Raw genomic sequence first — 22,207 nt, forward strand, 5'->3', positions numbered from 1 at the left:
CACACACACACACACACACACACACACACACGCACACACACACACAACTTGAGGTGCTTACAACTCAACAAACGAGTTTCTACATGATTGTCTTACCTGTGAGAAACAACAGCTAAATATCTCTTTTATCACACCCTATTATCTTTGTAAAGTAAGAACAAAATGAATAATGTATTCTTAAATGTTTCTGAATAAAAAAAACAAAAAAAAACAGGATGGTCATAGCTGTAATGCCTTCAATCATAATTCTTCTGGTTAAAGGTGACCTGGTCCTAAACAGTGGCAAATTTGGTATATTTTACTTTTTTTTTCATAACCTTTTGATTATTTTTTTCTCTTTGTTTGTTAGGTTGTTTTTGATTTATAAATAGTTATGAATTTATTATAAAATTTGTTTGCCAAAGCAAGAAAATATTTTGTGTCATTGTAATTTTAAAAATAAATCTCTTTATTTGTTTATTTATTTATTAACCATTAATATATAAATGACATTAAAATGGTACAGTGAGAGCAAGCAAGTATCCATGACATCATCATCTTCCAGACTTAGGACTCAAAGGGCCAGTTATCCAATTTTTATGGTGCATAAGTAACTGAGATTGCAATATTCCCTCTAAATGGGATTCCAGTACATTGTAGGGTTACTCATTTACAGGGACCAAAACTGCAATGTTGCAATTATGAGAACAATACCCTAACCACCAGGTCATGCAAGTTCACAAACCAGTGAGAAGAGGACCTCTAAGTGGCCATTTGATATGCCAGAAGTGGGGCAATCTGGACTACTCTATAACTAATAAAAATAAAGGTGGAATAGTTATATTTGGAATGCCTTATAGGTCTACCCAGTTAGAACTTATCTGTAGCCAAACAACAATATAAAAATGCCATTAACCTGAGAAACCTAACCCTCATTCTATCTTGATGACATTTCAAAGGAACTACCTTGCAGAGGTAAAACTGGATTTGCCAAATATCACAATTCACTCCACCCACCTACCTCAATTAGTTTCTTTTCTTTTATTTCTGTTTTCATTTCTGACTCTATTTCTCTCTTTCTTATATTAATTTTGAAAATACCTCCTTGCAATGCAACCAGTTCATTATTTATTGTTTTATGTTGGAAACAATGATGGGTATGTGATTAGTAGCATTTGATCTTTTCTTCACCCCCTTCTCTCTCTCTTTCCCTTTCTTCTCTACTGTCACCTCTCTCTATATCTACTGCCTACCCTCTCTCTCCTTCTCTCTCTCATGCTATATCTCTAACATTCATTGTGGAGGCGCAATGGCCCAGTGGTCAGGGCAGTGGACTTGCGGTCATAGGATCGCAGTTTCGATTCCCAGACCAGGCATTGTAAGTGTTTATTGAGCGAAAACACCTAAAAGCTCCACGAGGCTCCGGCAGGGGATGGTGGCGAACCCTGCTATACTCTTTCACCACAACTTTCTCTCACTCTTAATTCCTGTTTCTGTTGTGCCTGTAATTCAAAGGGCCAGGCTTGTCACACTGTGTCATGCTGAATATCCCCGAGAACTACGTTAAGGGTACACGTGTCTGTGGAGTGCTCAGCCACTTGCACGTTAATTTCACAAGCAGGCTGTTCCATTGATTGGATCAACTGGAACCCTCGACGTCATAAGCGACGGAATGCCAACAACAACATTCATTAAATTTATCTAAGCTTGACTGAGCTCAGACAGAGGCAGCTTGGAAGTCACAGGATTTAGTAGTAATTTCTGATATAGACACAAGCCCTTGAATTTTGGATAGGAGTACTATTAAGTGACCTCTTCATTATGTGAGCCCTTCAATCCCCAATACTTGTACTTTATTTTATTGACCCTAGAGGGATAAAAGGCAAAATGGGATTCATCTTAATTATTCTTCCATTGTTATCCTCTCATCTTGATTATCTAAAAGTGTTGTTACAAATTTGTTTCTATCCAGTCAGGTGACTTGCCCAGACCAATGCAACTCTTCCATGCCAAATGTCCCCATAGGCGCAGCAGTGGCTGTGTGGTAAGTAGCTTGCTTACCAACCACATGGTTCCAGGTTCAGTCCCACTGCGTGGCACCTTGGGCAAGTGTCTTCTACTATAGCCTCGGGCCGACCAAAGCCTTGTGAGTGGATTTGGTAGACGGAAACTGAAAGAAGCTTGTCGTATATATGTATATGCATATATATATGTGTTTGTGTGTCTGTATTTGTCCCCCCAACATCGCTTGACAACCGATGCTGGTGTGTTTACGTCTCCGTAACTTAGCGGTTCGGCAAAAGAGACCGATAGAATAAGTACTAGGCTTACAAAGAATAAGTCCTGGGGTCGATTTGCTTGACTAAAAGGCGGTGCTCCAGCATGGCTGCAGTCAAATGACTGAAACAAGTAAAAGAGTAAAAGAGTGAAAGAATAATAATGACTAAGTTATTTCTCAAGGTCGTTATCTGACAGGTTTATGGTTGAGCCTATGGCAGTCGAGACCCCTGGTGTTCTTGGTCCCTGGAGCATATTCCCGTTCACTGCTATCAAAGCAGAGATTACTGTCTGCAAATGCGAGCCCTGCTAGTCAGATTGGCTGTTCCAATGCATCTCCCTTGCTATCGTCCAGGGTAATACCTTTTCCATGCTGTCTGTTGAGGCCATGAGTCCTTAAAATAAGATATAAGCACTGTAAAGTGGTTGTTAATAAGAATGGCATCCACCCATAGAAAGCAGTTTTCAAAATTAACTGAAACAAAGATGATATATTTTGGCAGAAATATTGTAATAAAAGGGCTTAAGAGTAATGGATTAGCAGAATCAGTAAAGTAATTACGAAGTACCTTGTGGTATTTGTTTATACTTCTCTATATTATGAGTTCAAGTTCCACCAGGGTTCAATTTGGCTTTCATCCGTACAATGATTGATAAAATAAAGTACCTGTTATGTATTGCGATCAATGTGTGTGCTTATGTTAGAAATCATTACCATAGTCCTCTCAGATGATGAATTATGTTTCATTACAGGATTATTAGATGTGGCTCGCAGGACTTACACAGAAATTATTGATGATATTGCAGGTAATTAAAAACGTTTAAGAATACATTATCAAAATATCCCAACAAGATGTCTTCAACAAAACTTAAATAATAATTGTGTGTGTGTGTGTGTGTGTGTAAATTTATACAACATGAAGATGTAAAAAACAAGTTTTAATTGTAAATTACATCATTTGTTTCCACATCAGACACACCAGTTTTAAGTTACTGAGTTTTCATTCATGTACTATTACATAAAATTATTTTATAACATAATTACATAAATAAATATGATTCAGCAACAGCTGTGTGTCAGTTGTTCACCGGGTAGAATGGGTTTAAAGCATTATGTTATAAAATAATTTTATATAATAGTATATGAATGAGAACTCATATAGTAAGCTTTACTTTTGTTCTCCTAGGGATGATAAAATAAATCCAAGTGTGTACTGTTGTTTGGTTCAACCAACTCAATCAAATGTTTGGCCTTGTGCTAATCATAACAGCCCTTATTATATTTAATTAGAATTGGTTCGACAGTTATCAGAAAAGTATAAATTACCCTTAAAAACCAGCTACAATTCTACACGTGGTTTCTTCATGCAACTGTATTCTGGGAACAAAGACAAATATATGGTTGATTCACTACCTTCGATCTTCATTAAAGTCGGCAAGCACAAAAATACTTTGAGTTTCACAACTACTGATCTTGTAAGTCATTGCACCATTTCTAAACTGCCATTGGACATTGTTTTTGTTTATGATAAAATCTTTTACTTGAAATATTGTTGAAGAATTATTATATTTGACGGCATGTAAGAAATATGTTTTATCAAAAAAAAAGTATCTCAAAAAATCATTTGTGTGTGATATTTATATATCCCAGCCCTGGTCAAAACGTCCCGCCCATGCCAGCATGGACAATGGACATTAAATGACGATGATGATGTGTGTGTTTTTGTGTTTGTGTTGTGTTTGTCCCTCGCCCCACTGTTTGAGAACTGGTATTGGTTTGTTTATGTGACCATAATTTAGCAGTTTGGTAAAAGTGCCTGATAGGATATATATTAGACTTAAAAAATAAGTGCCAAGATCGATTTGTTCAACTAAACCTTTTAAGGAGGTACTCCAGCATGGTCAGAGTGCAATGATTGAAATAAGTAAAAGATAAATGATAAGATATAAAGGCATTTAGAACTTGTCTTTTCAGTTTTAATGTTCTTGTGAGAAAACAATTTGTTATTGATGTTATCAATAATTTTACAACTAAATTCTATATAAATATATTCATTTTATTTTATTTATTTTTTTGCAGATAAAACTCAATGGTAAGTCGTTTTCTTTTTCCCCATTAGTCAACTGGTACTCCACTAGGCAAGCTAAATGATTGCTTAAGGCACCAAAATAGGTGCAAGTGTGGCTGTGTTGTAAGAAGTTTGCTTTCCAACCACATGGTTCTGGGTTCAGTTCCACCATGTGGCACCTTCTATTAACCCTTTTGTTACTGTATTTGTTTTGAGATGCTTTGTGTTTCTATCAATTAATTTTAAATATAGCAAAGAATTTAGTAAAATAACTTAGTTATCATTCAGCTAGTGTTAGGTACATAAATTGTGACTAAGGTTTGGTGGAAGATTTTAATTCAAAACTTATGAAACAAAACATTTGTACTACAGAGCTAGAGCTGGTTACAGCCGGATTGGTAACGAAAGGGTTAAAGCAGCCTCCTTGTGACTGGATTTGGTAAATGAAAACTGAAAGAAGCCTATTGTATATACATGTGTGTGTGTGTGTGTGTGTCTATGTGTCTGTGTCTGACCCCCACCACTGCTTGACAACCAGTGTTGGTGTGTTTATGTCCCCATAGCTTAGCAGTTCAGCAAAAGAAACCAATGGAATAAGTACCAGGCTTAAGATGAAATAAGTACTGAGGTTAATTCACTCAACCAAAATTCCTCAAGTCAGTGTTTCTGCATAGCCACTGTCAAATGACTGAAACAAATAGAAGATAAACAAAGATACCACACAAATTCTGAACAACATGAGTGAAATTTCTTAATCTAACTAAAGATACAAAATTTAGTAATAAATAAACAGGTGAGGTCACACCCAGAATAGAGGAGAATTGAGGCGAGAGAGAGCAGAATGGGGCAAAGGAAACAAGGGAATCGTGATATACAGGATTATAAATCTATAGATTTCTTGTTTGCAAATGAATTTTAATTTTCTACAGCATTTTTCAGTTGGTTTAAAGAAGTGTGTGGTTGGTGGAAGTTGCAGATTAAAATTGGAAAAGCAGGTGGTGCACATTGTCAAGTTGATAAAAAAAAAAGTGGGGGCACACATTATAAGAAAGACCAAAGGCATTGAATATCCTAGTCCTGGTCTTGTCACAAAGTATCAGATTCAGCCACAATCTCAATCTCTTCTTTATTTTATTATTATCACTAACTCTAATGTGGTGAGCTGGCAGAGCTGTTAGCATGCCAGACAAAATGCCAAGTGGCATTTCATTTGTCTGCATGTTCTGAGTTCAAATTTTACCGAGGTTGACTTTACCTTTCATCCTTTCAGGGTTGATAAAATAAATACTAGTTGAACACTGCGGCCAAAATGTCAGTCCTTGTGCCTCTAGTAGAAAGGGTTATGGTCACTGACTTTAAGGTAGCAAGTTATGAGAGTGGACAAAGTGCTTAGTGGCATTACTTCCAGCTCTTTATGTTCTGAGTTCAAATACTGCTGATGTCAGTTTTGCCTTTCATCCTTTCAGAGTCATCTTCATCATCATCATCATTTAGCGCCTGTTGTCCATGCTGGCATGGGTTGGATGGTTTGACTGGGTCTGGCTCGCCGGAAGGCTGTGCCAGGCTCCAGTCTGATTTGGCTTGTTTTTCTACAGCTTGATGTCCTTCCTAACACCAACCACTCCAAGAATGCAATGGGTCCTTTTACGTGCCACCAACACAGGTACCATTTGCGTGACACTGGTATTTGCCATGACTGTGATTTTGCTTATCTTGATGGCTCTTCTCAAGCACGACATAATGCCAAAGGTCTTGGTCATTGCCTCTGTGAGGCCCAGCACTCAATAAAATAAAATACTAGTTGAATACTGGGGTTGATGTAATCAACTTTCCTCTCCCATGAAAATATGTCACTTTGTGCCAAAATCAGAAAAGATTGTCACACATTCTAAGGTGACAAGCTGGTAGAACTGTTAGTGCACTGAACAAAATGGTAAGCAGCATTCCTTCAAGCTCTTTATCTTATTGAGGCTGACATTGCATTTCATCCTTTGGGTTTCAGTAAAATAAAGGGCCAGTTGAGCTCTGGGGCTGTAATTGACAAGACCCCTCATGCAAAATTTCAGTCCTTGTGCCTGCAGTGGAAAAAACAAAACAATTGTTGTTATTAGTAAGGTGGCAAACTGGCAAAATTGTTAGGAAGTTGGATGAAAATGCTTAGTGGTGGCAATGATGATACCCCTACATGGGCAAATTTGGAGAAGTTGGTGAGCTGCTAAATGATGATGATGATGTTAAACTGGGAAAAAACACTGCTGAAACTTATAAAATCCTCCAGACTGATTATGGATTAACTTGTGAATCAAGCATCTGCTTTTTACAGGCACAAAAGATCCAAGGACAATAGAAAGGAGGTGAGAGGTGTGAGGAGGACAGGGATGTCAGGACATCACAGATGGTTGAGAAAATTTGTATTTTCTGGATGAAGACCATCATGTATCTATAGAGACAGTAAGCACAACAGTTTAGAGTTGGTGTGGCAACTGTACACAGAATTATTCAATAAGATCTGAATATGGGCAAAATTTGTGCAAAGTGTGTTCCCAGGTGCTCACTGACAAACAGAAGGAGAGATGCATTGGTGACAACAGGGAGATGGTTGAGCTCATTACCTCCAATCCAAGACTACTCTAGTCTCTGCTGACCTATGATGAAAGCTGGAGCTACTGTTACGATCCAGAGACCAAGAGGCAGCCTGACTAATGGAAGCATCCTGGCTCCCTCAGATCCAAGAAAGCCAGGCAAAGCAAGTCCACAGGGAAGTTTATGATGATTCCCTTGTTCAACAGCAAGGGAATAATTTACATCCACTGGGTTCCCTCTGACCAGATGGTCAACAAAGAGTACTTTGTGGAGGTTTTGAGGGAATTCCAGAAGGGATTTCGTCACAAAAGGCAGGAATTCTTCCACTCCAGTCAGTGACAACTGCACCAGTTTACAGTCCCATCTTGGTAAGCAACTGCTTGACAGAGATGAACATCAAAAGTGTCTCTTACCCTCCCTACTGTCCAGACCTTGCTCCCTGTGATGTTTGGTTATTCCACAAGCTGAAGGAGAACCTCAGGGGCAGTCAGTTTGAAGACATTGAGAAGATGAATGAGATTGTGACAAGGGTTGTGGATATCACCACTTTGGAGGACTTCTATGAGGCCTTCACAAAGTGGCTGGAATGCTACAGCAAATGCACTGAAGTTGGAGGATCCTACTTTGAAGATTTGAGTTTTGTACTTCTTTGAACTTAATAAATGCCTCTCCTAAAAAAGTCTCAAAACTTTTGGAATGCACCTTGTATATACATGCAGAAAATGTGTATGGGATCTCCTCGCCCATCCTCTTAAAGGAGAGGCATGTTTTGACTGTACTAGATTATTGTAATCTTAGTTTATCATTACTACACATCTTATAAGCTGACTTCCCAACTTTTATTCCAGATTGAAGGAAATGCCTGTAATAGCACTATTAATATATTTTTTTAAAGGTGATTTAAATGTATTTCTTAACTGAATGAATTTCATGACATGAGTTTGTGATGTTGGTGAACTGTTTCTTTCTTCCTTAAATATTGTTATCTATTGGTTAGCAAACTATTATATATTATATATTCCGGTTGTTCTGGTTTTTTTCCTTTTTCACAGACCGTGTAAAAGAATCTCTCCAAGAAATTTACCTAATGACTAACATGTAAGTTTTTTTAACGAAGTATTACAGAATTCCTCCTGTACTGATTTGACATTGATTTTCAAGAATTTAATTTACATGTATGGATTCCCAGAAACGGTTTATAGTTCCTGTTACCTATGTGGTTTAATGTTCAGTAGAGGTGGGTGGTGTGAATGCATAGCAGCTTGAGAAAGTCCAGAGAGCTGACAACAGAGGATATTTTCTTTCTGGGTGAAGGGTTGTTAGTCTGAGGCTTTGTATACAAAATGAGATGTTATATGGTCGGGGAACTTAAAAATTGAATGTGGAGGATGTATTAAATGAAGGTTAGAAAGAAATGAGATGAACATGCTCCATCGGATGTGGAATATTCATCCTTTAACTGTAAGGCAGTGAGCTGGCAGAATCATTAGTATGCCAGGCAAAATGCTTAGCAGCATTTCTTCCGTCTTTATGTTCTCAGTTCAAATTCTGCCAAGGTCAACTTTGCCTTTCATTCTTCCAGAGTTGATAAAATAAATACCAGTTGAGCCCTGAGATTGATGTAATCTACTTAGCCTCTCTCCCAAAATTGTTGGTCCTGTGCTAAAATTTGAAAGCAATATTAACCCTTTAACTGCATGCAGAATTAAGTTTCATGGTTATTCCAGTAAGGATGTTAAAAGATCTACCAAAAAAATAGAATTGGTATTTTCTGCTTCGGTAAACTTGACACACCTCAACAAAAAATAGTTTCAAACATGACTGTGCTTTTTATGTGGCACCATCACTAATTTGCTTCTTATTCCTGTGTATGAGGAAAATATTTTTTTACTTTAAAGTAGGGCGTCTGGCCATAGAAAAATCAGCCTCAATAAATCCCATCCAAGGATGGAAAAGTGGACATTAAAATGATGACAGCAGCAGCAGCTGTTATTGTAGATGGTGGTGGTGGTAGTGAGGGCAGTGGCAAGGATGATGATCTTGACAACATGATCATAATGATGATGAGGATGAACTGTATAATTTTATTTAATTCTTTTGTTAAGGTTCACTTATTGAAGTGAATATATGTTGTAAGTGAGTCATTAAGTTTAGGACTTTATAATTTCCTTCACATTAGCAGATTTTAATTTTAACTTACATTTTGTTTATGTATACTCAAGAGTGTTTAGGTATGGTTTCAGATTTCAAAGTCAAGTGGTTGCTAGTGAAACCATCTGACTGTAAATGCTTCAGTGATACGCTACACTGGTATACACAGATATTAATTTAGGTAAAATGGCCATTAAATTGAAGATTTGATCATATATTTAGAAACTAGATTACTTTAATGTTTTACAGTGTATCATTGCAGAATATTTTAATAAGTTTTTTTATTTTATTATTTAGATTTAAAAGTATAACAGAAGTCATGGTTCATATTTTATAATTTTAGAATACAAAAAAAAATAAATTTAAGTTTATTTCCTCATGATGCATTGTAATGAAGCATTGCTTATTTTAAACCACTTGGTTTTACTTTAACCCTTTTGCCAGGGACAAAATAACCTTTCTAGTGCTTGTGCCATGATGAAATGCACTCACTATACTCTATAAAATGGTTGGTGATAGGAAGAGTATCCAGCTGTTGAAACTATGGTAGGAATGGAGCATGCGAGTAAGGCATGATCCTTGATCTGTCCTCCATCACCACTAGACAATCAGTATTGTTTTGTTTATGTCCCTGTATTATAGCAGCATAGCAGTTTGGCAAAAAGAGATCAATAAAATAAGTACCAGAGTTGATGTGTTTGACTAAAGCTATCAAGGTAGTGCTTCAGCATGGCCACAGTCTAATGACTGAATTGAATATAAGATACAAGATATATATTTTGGAAAATATTTTTTTAATTATTTGATGTAACCTATATGTAATTTGAGACTGTAAATTAATGTAATTAATTTCTTTTTCAGTGTTGTTACTGAGCTTCTCAATGACATCAGGAGCTGTATTAGTTGTTTGTACAAACTCTCAGAGTGTGTTTCCACGTTAGACATGCTGGCAGGATTTGCACATCTTTGCACATTATCGGATTATAGTAAGTGTATTACCATTCTGCCTTTCGTACTTGGGGAGCGGGGTGGGAGTTGGTGGGGGGTCATCATCATAATCACCACCATTTAATGTTCACTTTCTGTGCTGACATGGGTTGGATGGTTTGACCGGAGCTGGCAAACCAGATGACTGCACCAACGTCCACTATCTACTTTGGCAAGATTTCTTTGGCTTGATGCCTTTCCTAACACCAACCACTTGGCACAATGTACTGGGAGCTTTTTACATGGCAACCATTATCCATTGTTGATGTAATTATAAAGCAAAACTGACATTGCATTTTTCTAGGCTAGGATTATAGGTGCCAGAAATATGGTATATCTACAAGTCTTTTGGCAGTAAAAAGTATATCTTGGTCTCATTGACTGGTCCATTTGAAAGGATATAAACTAACAAAGTGGCTCCATTTGGCCAATTTCAGTTTTGAAATTTCCTCCAATGAAGAGAGAAATTGTAGTATTTACTATATGGCATCTGAACTCCATTTCCCTTTCTCTCTCTCTCTCTCTCTCTCTCTCTCTCTCTCTCTCTCTCTCTCTCTCTCTCACACACACACACATACAGACACACACACACACACACACAGAGAGGAAAAAACAAACCAACCTCTCACGATAATGCCTCATATTTACTCCTCAGTGAATTGATTGGTTACTAGGGACAATGACAGGGAGTCTCCTCCTATATTTAACATCTTCCCATTTGCACCTGTCAAACAGGTGCTTCACTAATGGAATGCTATGTTTTATTTATTTATCTATTTATTTATTTATCCTTTTAGAAAAAAAACAATCACAAAACTCTTGCAAAATAAGCACAAACATTCAATTCGTGTTTAGACTGTCTAATTTGCAACAAACACTACTTTATTAAAAATGACTTATTTATAAGCTTAATTATGTGGGAGAGGGAGGGGGAACATCACTACCACTGCCAACAACAACAACAACAGAACTTGGGGTAAAGATATTTCAGCCAACTTTAGACTATTTAATTACATTTGATAATTATTTTGTGGGTGGGAGTAATTAAGATAAATGAATAAATAAAATTCTGCTGATGCCTGTTAAGATTCCTAATGAATTTCTAAAAAAATCTAACGTCAAGGTTCTTGGAGATGAACAACAGGAATATTTATAATAAAACCATATTTGATTTTAATTAAAACATTTAGTTCTATTTTTTACCTTCCTTCCTAATAAAAGCTTTCAGAATTTTATTATTCTCCATTTCTTAGTATTTTCTGTGAAATTTATTGATAAGAGAAAAGTTATTGGTGATGGCCAATAATATTATTTCTTACTTATCATTGACGGAACAATACTAAATAGCTTTCCAAATTCAAGGGCCACATTGAATGGGGAGACATAAGAGGCACAGGGCCTGATTTCACTGGAATCTTTTGATTTCTGAAATTGTAAGAGTTCTGAAGAACTGTGGTTCTCTGTTGCATGATTCCTCAGTCTGTTATCTTTTATCTTTTACCTGTTTCAGTCAGACGATGTGGCCATGCTGGGGCACTACCTTAAAAGATTTTTAGTTGAATGTATTGACGCCAGCACTCTTTTTCTTTCTTTTTTAAAGCCTGGTACTTATTCTGTTGGTTTTGTTTTGTTGAACTGCTAAGTTATGGGGATGTAAACACACCAATACCGGTTGTAAAGTGGTGGTGGTGGTTGGGGACAAACATGCATTAACATACACACAATACACAACAGGATTTCAGTTTCTGTCTACACCAAATGCACTCACAAGGTTTTTGTTGGCCCAAGGCTATAGTAGACGACATTTGCCCAAAGTGTCACAGAATTGACACTTTGGAACCATGTGGTTGGGATGCAGACTTCTTACCACACAGCCATGCCTGAACCTAACTTCTTACCACAAGATATGCAACTGAGTTTTCCCTCTCAACATTTTATTTTTCATTGAGAAAATTTCACCATGTGTGTGTGTGTGTGTGTGTGTGTGTGTGTGTGTGTGTGTGTGAATTGCCCTTATGTACAACTTAAGTGTGTTTACATACAACGTTGTTTGACAGTTTGAAAGCATCTCTGACAATCTTCAAGCAATAAAATTGTCTCAGAAGTTTACATACTTCAAATATTAAATGATTATGTCTTCAAAGATATTTGGAGAGCAGCAGGTGCTTCCAATTGAAAAAAAATCAGCATCTTACGTTACATCTACAAGTAGCAACTGATTTACCTTTTGATAATAAAACTGATTGTTGTTATTGTTGTTGTTGTAAAGGCAGCAAATTGTTACTGCTTTGGACAATGCTTAACAGCATTTTTTCCAACTCTATGTTATAAGTTCAAATGCCACCAAGGTTGACTTTGCTTTTCATCCTTTAGGATGAAGTAAGTACCAGTTAAATATTGAGGTCAATGTTATCCAATATTCTTCTATCAACAATTTTCAGGTTTTGTGCTTATAATATAAAGGATTATTATTATTATTTATTGTTGTTGTTGTTGCTATTATTATTATTGTTCAGTAGTTTTATTTTTATAACGTGCTTTCACTTCACTACCGAGCACAGCTCTGTGTACCTTGGGTATGTGCTGTGGTTTGCTGTGATGCTCTTATGGTTACTGTATTGAAAGTGTTTTGCGTAGGATGTGTACAGTGCCCAGTAGTGCAATTTTATGTATGTTATATATATTTGTAAGTCCTGGTGCTTTTGTTATGTATTTGTCTGAATATTTTTTTTATTATACCTAAGGTACCTACTATGATAGGAATTGTTTCTGTATTTAGATTCCACATTCGAGTTACCTCTATTTCCAGGTCTTTGTATTTTGAAAGTTTCTCCATTTTTTTTAGGGAAACGTTGTCATCTGCTGGTATTGATACATCAATTAGAAAGCATTTTTTTCCTTCATGATCTTTGACAACTATATCTGGTCTATTAGCCTTAATTTCTCTATCTGTGTGTATTGGCATATCCCAGAGTATGGTTGCTTTCTCGTTTTTTTATTATTATTATTATTATTATTATTATTATTATTATTATTATTATTATTATTATTATATGTTTGACTTTTGATTTGTATTTGTACAAGTTGGCTCCAAGTTTCATCCAGTGACCTCAAGAGATAACAAGTTAGAAGAATCTAACGCGCTTTTCATACTTTGCTATGCAGGCAGCTTTAACACATAATTGTTAATGTAAATGACTTACCCTCTACCCCAAAATTGCTGGTTTTTGTGCCAAAATTTGAAATCAATATTTAATTCTATCCTTCCACATTCTGAGCTCATTTCTTACTAGAAATCCTCCTCCTTTTATCCTCATAGGATTTACAAGATCAATACCTGATTTGTGCAGGGGTTTGGTTGATTCAGCTAAATTTCTCATAATATAGTGTCAATGTAGATTAAAAAAGTAGTTGTTTGTTTCACACATTGCCCCAGATAGGAAATAACCAGAACAAGTAAAAGCATGTCTAATCTTTTTTTTAATGTCTTATTGCTATTATATTGCTTTTGTAATCCTACTTTGTCATGCTTGGATGCACAGCAATTAGTCATTGAAGAATTACTGCTCCTATTTTTAGTTAATGGCCATTTAATTTCAGTGACTTGGAAAGTCACAGAGATTATGATTACATCTAAAATATATCAATTGCTTATGTTATTTTTTTCTGTTTTACATGTTTCTGTCATTAGGCTGTGGCCATGCTGGGGCACTGCCTTGAAGAAACTTAAGCCAAGAAATCGACCCCAGTACTTGTCTTTTAAAGCCTGGCACTTATTTTAAAGGTCTGTTTTGCTGAACCACTAAGTTATAGGGACATGAACATACTAACACCGGTTGTCAAGCAATGGTGGGGGACAAATAGACACAAAACACACACACATGCATGCACGCAAACATACATGTGTACGTGCACACACACACACAACATACACACACACACACAACACACACACAATACGCACAGACACACACATGAGGTTCAGTGGGGCTGAACCTGAAACCATGTGCTTGGGAAGCAAACTCCTTACCACACAGCCATGCCTATGCCTAAGAATACAAGATGTTCACAGACAGGATGTTATTGGTCATAGGCTTGTCCAGTCAAAGCTGGCCTTGGGCTAAACAACACCAACCCACCATCAGATAAATAACTTTGTTTGACTATGAAGAATTTCACATCAAGAAGCTTATTATGAAATGTTCAATAGTAATTGACTAAAACCGGTAATTGAAGAATTGAAAACTCAGTATTTTTTATCCCCAAAATATCTTATATTCTTAAATGCCTGTTAAGCTGAGTCTGTGATCCTGTTTCCACCCATCGATGATAGAATTTCTCTTACCTTACAATATTACTGAGAAAGGTGTAAATGTTGCTTAACTTATTCTTTTCTGTTACAAAACAGTTTACCTTGTAGCTACATAAAGAATTGATATTTTTGGCTACATACTTTATGCTATTTCTAAATGGTTAGAAATAAAACTCATAGAAATATCTAGAAATGTTTACTTAATAATTTATTCTTGTTGAAGAGTGAATAGATATTTAATCTCTTATTAGTCATGAAAGTAATAATTGATATGTTTGTGTATTCCTACGGAAATGACTAAATTAAGAAACTAAAGGTTTAATGTTTGTTTTGCTTTTTGTTTGTGTGTTTGGGTGAAAGGTTTTGGCTCAGGTGTGGCAGTGTAGTCAGTAAATTCGCTTCCAAACCACATGGTTTCAAGTTCAGTCCCACTACATGGCACCATGAGCAACTGTTTTCTGCTGTAGTTCCAGGCAAAGCAAACCTTGTGAGTAAATTTGGTAGATGAAAATAGAAAGGCATCCATATTACACACACACATACACATAACCCATGCCAGTGTGGACAACAGACATTAAATGATGATGATGATGATGATGATGATGATGATATATATTAATTTAAGTTTTTGTGTTCTGTTATAACAAAAACAATTTCAGGTTTATCTGGTGGGTTACTCCAAGTACAAATTTATTATCATTAAACAGGAATATTGACAGTGACTTCTAAAGTTTTGGCCAGTTAAAGCCATCTACTCTTGGTTTTATATTGTCTCTATTGAGTTAGAAGTGTTTTGGATAAATTTTTATTGATTAAATTTGGGGTTATGTTCTTGCCTAGAATTTATTGGTGTACATAGAACTTCATAAGCAAGTGTATATATATTTAGGTGTGTCTCTTTTGTTAGGTAGGCACAGAATGTGTCAGTAGTTTTAGTTATTTTTAGTTTTATTGGATTTAATCTTTTGTTTTAACAATGTAAAGGTCAAAGGTACAAAGTTGAGTATTTAAAACTTAGTAATTAGGTGTGTCAACTTTTTCATAATGGAAGTTTTTAGGGGTTCACAAAAGAATGTAAATAGGTTGTATGTTTTAGCTGGTCAGTTTCTTCACTTGTTCCTATTTAAGTATTTCCTGTTTTCATTTCGAAGGTAGGAGTCATCAGTCAGGCATCCCATGGTGTTGTTGGCATAGAAAATTATTCCTTTTGTGTTTTGATGTTCACAAAAGGATTTGGGTAGTTGTAAAAGTTTGTTTCTCTCTGGGTGTTAATTTGATTAGTATATAGAGATTTTAACTTTCGTGTTTTATGGAGGTAGAATTTGTGGGCTGTGTGCTTATAAATATTTCTTGGCATACTCTCAAATAATGCTACTCCAGGAATCCTATGGAACAACCCTATTCCAGTGGCTTGTATTTACAGTCATATTGTTTTCGTTATTACCTGACTAATATAATAAAAAAATTCTCCACAGAACTTGGTAGAGTCACCTACACTCCAAGTGTTGGTTATCATAGATGATGACGAGTATAACTGGAGTACAACACCCCCACATATGAAGGGAAGCTGAAAAGTTCCTGGCTTTGGGTAGCAGGAAATATGAGAGAACTAGTGGAATGTTAAAAGCACCATCTGAGCGTGATGGCTCCCATGCTGGTGGCACGTAAAAAGCACCATTCGAGCATGATCATTACCAGCATCACCTTACTGGCACATGTGCCGGTGGCATGTGGAAAACAACATTTAAGTGTGGCCGCTGCCAGTGCCGCTGGACTGGCTCCTATGCAGGTAGCACATAAAAAAAACCTTTTGAGCATGGTCGTTGCCAGTACCACCTGACTGGCCCTCGAGCCGGTGGCATGTAAAAGCACCCACTACACTCTTGGAGTGGTCGGCGTTAGGCAGAACATACAGCTGTTGAAACTTTGCCAGATCAGATTGAGCCTTGTGCAGCCTTCTGGCTCGCCAGTCCTCAGTCAAATCGTCCGACCCATGCCAGCATGGAAAGCGGACGTTAAACGATGACGACGATGATGATAATTTTATTGAACATATTCCCTTCTCAGATTCACACACTTATTGCAGCAGTCCATCAGTTTTTCTAAGCCCTGTAAAAGAACTCTTAAGGTTAGGCCTCCAACCAGACCTTTCACAATACTTTTAAAGCCGGGAACTTTTCAGCACCACCTCATATAAAGTTATAAGAATTCTTATTTATTTGTTTATATTTAATGATTCAGAAATGATTCTATCTTCATTATTTTCTATTTATGTGGACTATTGTACTGTCTACAAAACATTTTATTGAACGTTTCAAATTGGATGTTATCATTCCATTTCCTGGATGCCAAGTTGAGCATCTGGACAGGAAATATAGATGTCTTAATGCTTGTAGTTATTGTTATGAAATTTCAAACTTGTATGGGCACATTTTAAATTCATTAATTACATTGGCAAGAACACGCACACACACACACACACACACACTCTGTCTCTCCTGATTTGCAAAAGTGTATTTGAAATCTGAGGAGTCAAAGGATTCCATGAATTGTAACTTTGAGTTTGTGGCTCCAAAGAAGCTCCTACATAGTTCCTTGAACCTCTCGGTGTCTCATGCATGTTTATTGCAACAAACTATATTATTAAATGGGATCCATATGTTTAACCCTTTTGATAACAGCTGTTTCCTTAATAAACAAATCACCTATATCATTGCCTTCATTGCTTTAACTTTACACAGATAACTGCTCACACACACACACACACACACACACAGTGTGCCAAACACTTAACTCTTTTGTTACTGTTTAAATACACTGATTTTGTTTCATAGAAAAATATTATTTGTAAATCTCTCAATGAGAGATATTCAGTAACAGTACTCTAGAGTAAAGATTATTTGCCAACACATCATGGCAGTCGTGGTTAGGAAGAATGTTACTGTTTTTTAGCTCGAGGAAACAGCGTCTCCAGCTGGCTAGTGTGTTGTATAGCCAGCTGGAGATGATATTTTCTAGAGCTAAATAACAGTAACATTCTTCCTAACCAGGACTGCCACAGTATGTTGGCAAATAATTTTTACAATTTTGTTTCAATTAATTTGGAAAATAACAAAGAATTTATAAGAATATATTTGTCATAATGGAGCTAGTATTTCAAAAATAAATAGAATTTTGACAGAAGGTTTTTATTTAGATAACTGTAAAACAGAGACTTTCTATTGAAACTAGATGTGGTCTTATGCAGGCTGGAACCAAAAGGGTCAAAGAGCCTGTGGCTAGGAAACCTTGTGACTCTTCCAAAACAGTCACAGAAGTCTAGAACAGGCTTCAGCCTGGCCAGCTTTTGTGGTACTGTGCCACCCATGCTAGCATGGAACACAGATGTTAAATGATGATGATGAAGATGATGACATTTTACCATACAAGTGAAACTTGATGTTTTTGAGGCCTAGGAATCACCTGTTGATGCTTATTGACAATATATTGGTGCTATACATAACTACAGCACATTGACAATTAAGAAAACTTCAATCGTTTTTATTTATTGTACAACTTAAACATTTTATGTTTCTCTTTCTTAATTTTTCTTATTCATGCTCAATATTCCATTTCAGCTCGTCCAGAATTTACAGACACTGTTGCCATTAAGCAAAGCCGACATCCCATTTTGGAAAAAATTGCAAGGGAGCCTCCTGTTCCAAACAATACTGTAAATATACTTTTAACTATTCTAATAAGCGAAAAATATTCCTTATTTTAATGGGTGAGCTGAACTTCTTAAGAACTTGGTTGGATCCGCCTAGCTATCTGATTTTTAAAAGATCTTCTTATATTTTTTATAATTAAATATTATTATGAAATGTGTAAAAATAATTATTAAAAATTTTCTATGTATTGTAGAAGTATAACCAATTTATTGCAGAAAAATTTTAACAATAAAATCTTATATGGACCCTGCTTTAGATGGTAGGAGAATGAAATACATTTAAAATTTTCTCAAACAATAAACAAAATTAAATAGTTTCAGCTAGGATTTGAAACTGTATCACAAAATCATTCACTGTGAGATTACTTATTGTCCTATAGTTTATAACAATATTCATTTATCTCATTTTTATGAAAGTATTTTCGTATAATATTCAAAGTGGCAACTGTTTCAAGTGTCAGAATGTCGAAATAGAACTTTAAGATATTAATAAAAATCCTTTCCTTTTTTTACTCTGAAAAAATTTCCACACAATAGTTTTAACCCTCTCAGACCTGGCCCACTGTGTTTAACTTTACCCTTCATCTGTCACACCAGTTTAAAAAGCCTACCTGTTTTGTGCTCAAACTAGTCAGATCCAGCCTCTCACACCTACCCTATGATATTCTAAAAATAAGCAATGACGTCTTTGAAATACCAAAGCCACTTGACAAGGCCTGATTAATTCCAAACACCATGTATAAATAAGCATTGACTTTGACAGAGGAATCTGAATTCTAAAGGGTTAAGATCATGTCAATGACTATTTCGAGTTCAGTAAACTCCTTCTTATTTGGTACCACTGGCATTGGGGGGTTGTCAGATAACTGAATGTTTTAGATATCTGATTACTTTTAAAATTACCACAGCACCTTGCTAAACTCATTAAATCTCTCTCTATATATATATATACATCAATACTATCATTAATATTCTGAATATAGATGCAGGTATGGCTGTGTGGTTAGAAGCTCATTCCCAACTGCATAGTTCAGGGTTCAGTCCCACTGCGTGGCACCATGGGCAAGCGTCTTCTACTATAGCCTTGGGCTGACCAATGCCTTGTGAGTGGATTTGGTAGACAGAAACTGAAAGAAGGCAGCGAGCTGGCAGAAACGTTAGCATGCCGCGCAAAATGCTTAGTGGTATTTTGTCTGCCGATTCCACCGAGGTCGACTTTGCCTTTCATCCTTTCGGGGTCGATAAATAAAGTACCAGTTATGCACTGGGATCGATGTAATCGACTTAATCCCTTTGTCTGTCCTTGTTTGTCCTCTCTATGTTTAGCCCCTTGTGGGCAATAAAGGAATAAGAAACTGAAAGAAGCCTGTTGTATGTGTATGTGTGTTTGTCCCCCCCCCTCACTGCTTGACAACTGGTGTTGGTTTGTTTACGTCCCTGTAACTTAGTGGTTCTGCAAAAGAATAAGTACTGCGGTTGATACATTCAATTAAAAATTCTTGAAGGAGGTGCCCCAGCACGGCCACAGTCTAACCAAATGAAACTAATAAAAGATAAAAGATAACAGATAGTAAAAATGAGAGAAATAGGAAGGCATAAAAATATGACTTATGTAAAGAACAAGCTTTAGTAACCTAATGAAATATAGGTACTCTAAGTGCCACAAAATAATATACTGTACTATACTTTGGGAAGCAACAGTCATAAAATTTCTTTTAATGATAAGTGATTAATTAACACAAATTAGCACACATTCTTTTGACTCTAATTAGCATTTTCTTTAATTTGTTTCTGGTTGCTGATTGTTTGAGTTCCTGTTATTTAAGTAGCAGATAAGAAGGAGTCCACTGTATATTTAATCTGTGAGTCTATAGACAAAGCATATAGCATTAGTTTGAAACAGTTTTATGAAATTTTAATAAGTAGGAGAAGGTAAATGTTGTTTAAAAAAAACAAATAAGAATAAATAAAAAAAAAAGCGGTTGATAAATCTAACAGAAAAACAATTCTCATTAATCATTAAATACCATAGAGTTATTTAAACATTCCATGCATATTTATAGAAGTAGTAGAACCTGATTTGGTTTTGAAAAATTGCAGAAGTGAAAAGCAACAGAAATTTGACAAACACTACAGAAAAAGTGGTAGCTATATGAGGTTAATCAAAACAATTTTTTTTTTTTTTTTGGCAGCTTGTTTTTTCTTTTTTTCTAATATGGGTTTGATTTTCCTGCAAAGTTTTGTATTTGCATTGATACTTTTCTTTTGATAGCAACTTAATTTTGATTAATTGATATATTGCAGACTATTTATTAAAAATATATCTTCTGTAACATATGCATACATGTGTGTATGTTTGTTTGTGTGTTTATGTCTTTTGTCTTATGTCAGTGAAGGTTGTATATAGAATCAAAAAACAGCACTCTTCAAATAAAATTCTTCAAGTTATAGATGCTTGTCTGTCATTCTTTCCACCACGAATGCAAAACCACCAGAAACTGGAAGGCGGCGAGCTGGCAGAAACGTTAGCACACTGGACGGAATGCTTAGCAGTATTTTGTCTGCCGTTACGTTCTGAGTTCAAATTCCACTGAGGTCGGCTTTGCCTTTCATCCATTTGGGGTCAGTGAAATAAATACCAGTTACTCACTTGGGTTTATGTAATTGACTAGCCTCCTCCCCCAAATTTCAGGCCTTGTGCCTTTAGTAGAAAGGGTTTTTTATTATTGACTAAAGCACTTTTTGTTGCATTCGGAGTCCAAATTCCGCCAAGGTCACTTTCACCTTTCATGGTCAATAAATTAAGTACCAGTGAAACACTAGGGTCAATGTAATCAACTATTCCCCTCCACCAAATTTCAGGCCTTAGGCTTCCAGGTGAAAGGATTATTATTATTGTTATTGTCATTATGTTGATACTATCAGATCTTAATATTTAAATCAAATTTTTTGTAATTTAGTACTTACATAATATCTTGTAACATATTCATATTTTATACATAGTATATTTTATTATCAGGAAATAACTTAATCATTCTTTTGTTTTTGTTTTTTTTTCAGTATGCTTCTAATGACAGCAATTTTATTATTATTACAGGACCAAATATGGTAAGTATTAAACGCTCATTCAATAATATTTGGAAAAAATAATTTGATCTAAAGATAAAAATCCTATTAAAATCTGTTTGTAAACTTTACAGGATACTCTTAGTTAAGAAACACTCTACTAAAGTCATGTTCTAAGACAGATTAGTCTTAATCTGTTTTTCTTTATGAACAGCATATTCTTCTGAAATGGTTCTTCAAAATCAGGAGTAAAGTATTCATTTGTGACCATTTCTGCTTTTGTCAAAAGACTCTCCCTCTCTCTCTCTCTCAGACACTCACATACACAAGCACACACAAATTCTTGCTCTCTCTCTCTTTCACACTCACACACACACACACATACACAAATTCTCTCTCTCCTTCTCTCTCATATGCACACACACACACACACACTCTCTCTCTCTCTCTCTCTCCACGCACACACATATACACATTGTTATAAAATACATTGACGTTAAATATATAGATGTATGTTGAAAAGCGACCATATATATAGCCTTCATTTTCTGTCATATTCTGAAAGAAGATCAACTTTTATTATTCACATTATTGTGCTGGACAAAATGTTTATTTCTTCCAGCTCTTTAAGTTCTGGGTCCAAAAGCCACTGAGGTCAAATTTATTTTTCATCCTTTTGGGGTCAACAAAATAAGTACCAGTTGAGCACTGGGGTGCTATCAACTAGCTCCCTCCTCACAAAATTCCAGGCCGTGTGCCTATAGTAGAAATAGTAGAAAGAATTACTCATTGATATTTTAAATCTTGAACATACGTAGGTGCAGGTATGGCTGTGTAGTAAGAAGTATGCTTCTCAACCCCATAGTTCTGGGTTCAGTCCCACTACATGGCACCTTGGGCGAGTGTCTTCTAGCCACTCATTCGTGAGTGTATTTGATAGACAGACACTGAAAGAAGCCCAACACACACACACACACACTCACTCATGTGAATGCTGCCTGAAGGATGACTTCAAGGCTAGTATATATATATATATATATATATATATATATATGCTGTATATATATATTAAAG

At 35.9% G+C, this 22,207-nt stretch overlaps 1 protein-coding gene across 1 annotated transcript in view; it reads left to right on the forward strand.

The window, feature by feature from the left end:
* Positions 1–22,207, forward strand: part of LOC106875011 (mutS protein homolog 4) — a 69,252-nt gene that overhangs the window by 25,186 nt on the left and 21,859 nt on the right. The window contains exons 12-18 of the mRNA XM_014922954.2: positions 2,998–3,063; positions 3,548–3,732; positions 4,337–4,349; positions 7,961–8,006; positions 9,921–10,045; positions 17,976–18,070; positions 21,128–21,175. Coding sequence (XP_014778440.1) covers positions 2,998–3,063; positions 3,548–3,732; positions 4,337–4,349; positions 7,961–8,006; positions 9,921–10,045; positions 17,976–18,070; positions 21,128–21,175 — 578 coding nt within the window. The remainder of the gene's footprint in view (positions 1–2,997; positions 3,064–3,547; positions 3,733–4,336; positions 4,350–7,960; positions 8,007–9,920; positions 10,046–17,975; positions 18,071–21,127; positions 21,176–22,207) is intronic.

Source organism: Octopus bimaculoides, chromosome 10 (assembly GCF_001194135.2).
Source record: "Octopus bimaculoides isolate UCB-OBI-ISO-001 chromosome 10, ASM119413v2, whole genome shotgun sequence".
Classification (NCBI taxonomy): Eukaryota; Metazoa; Mollusca; class Cephalopoda; order Octopoda; family Octopodidae; genus Octopus; species Octopus bimaculoides.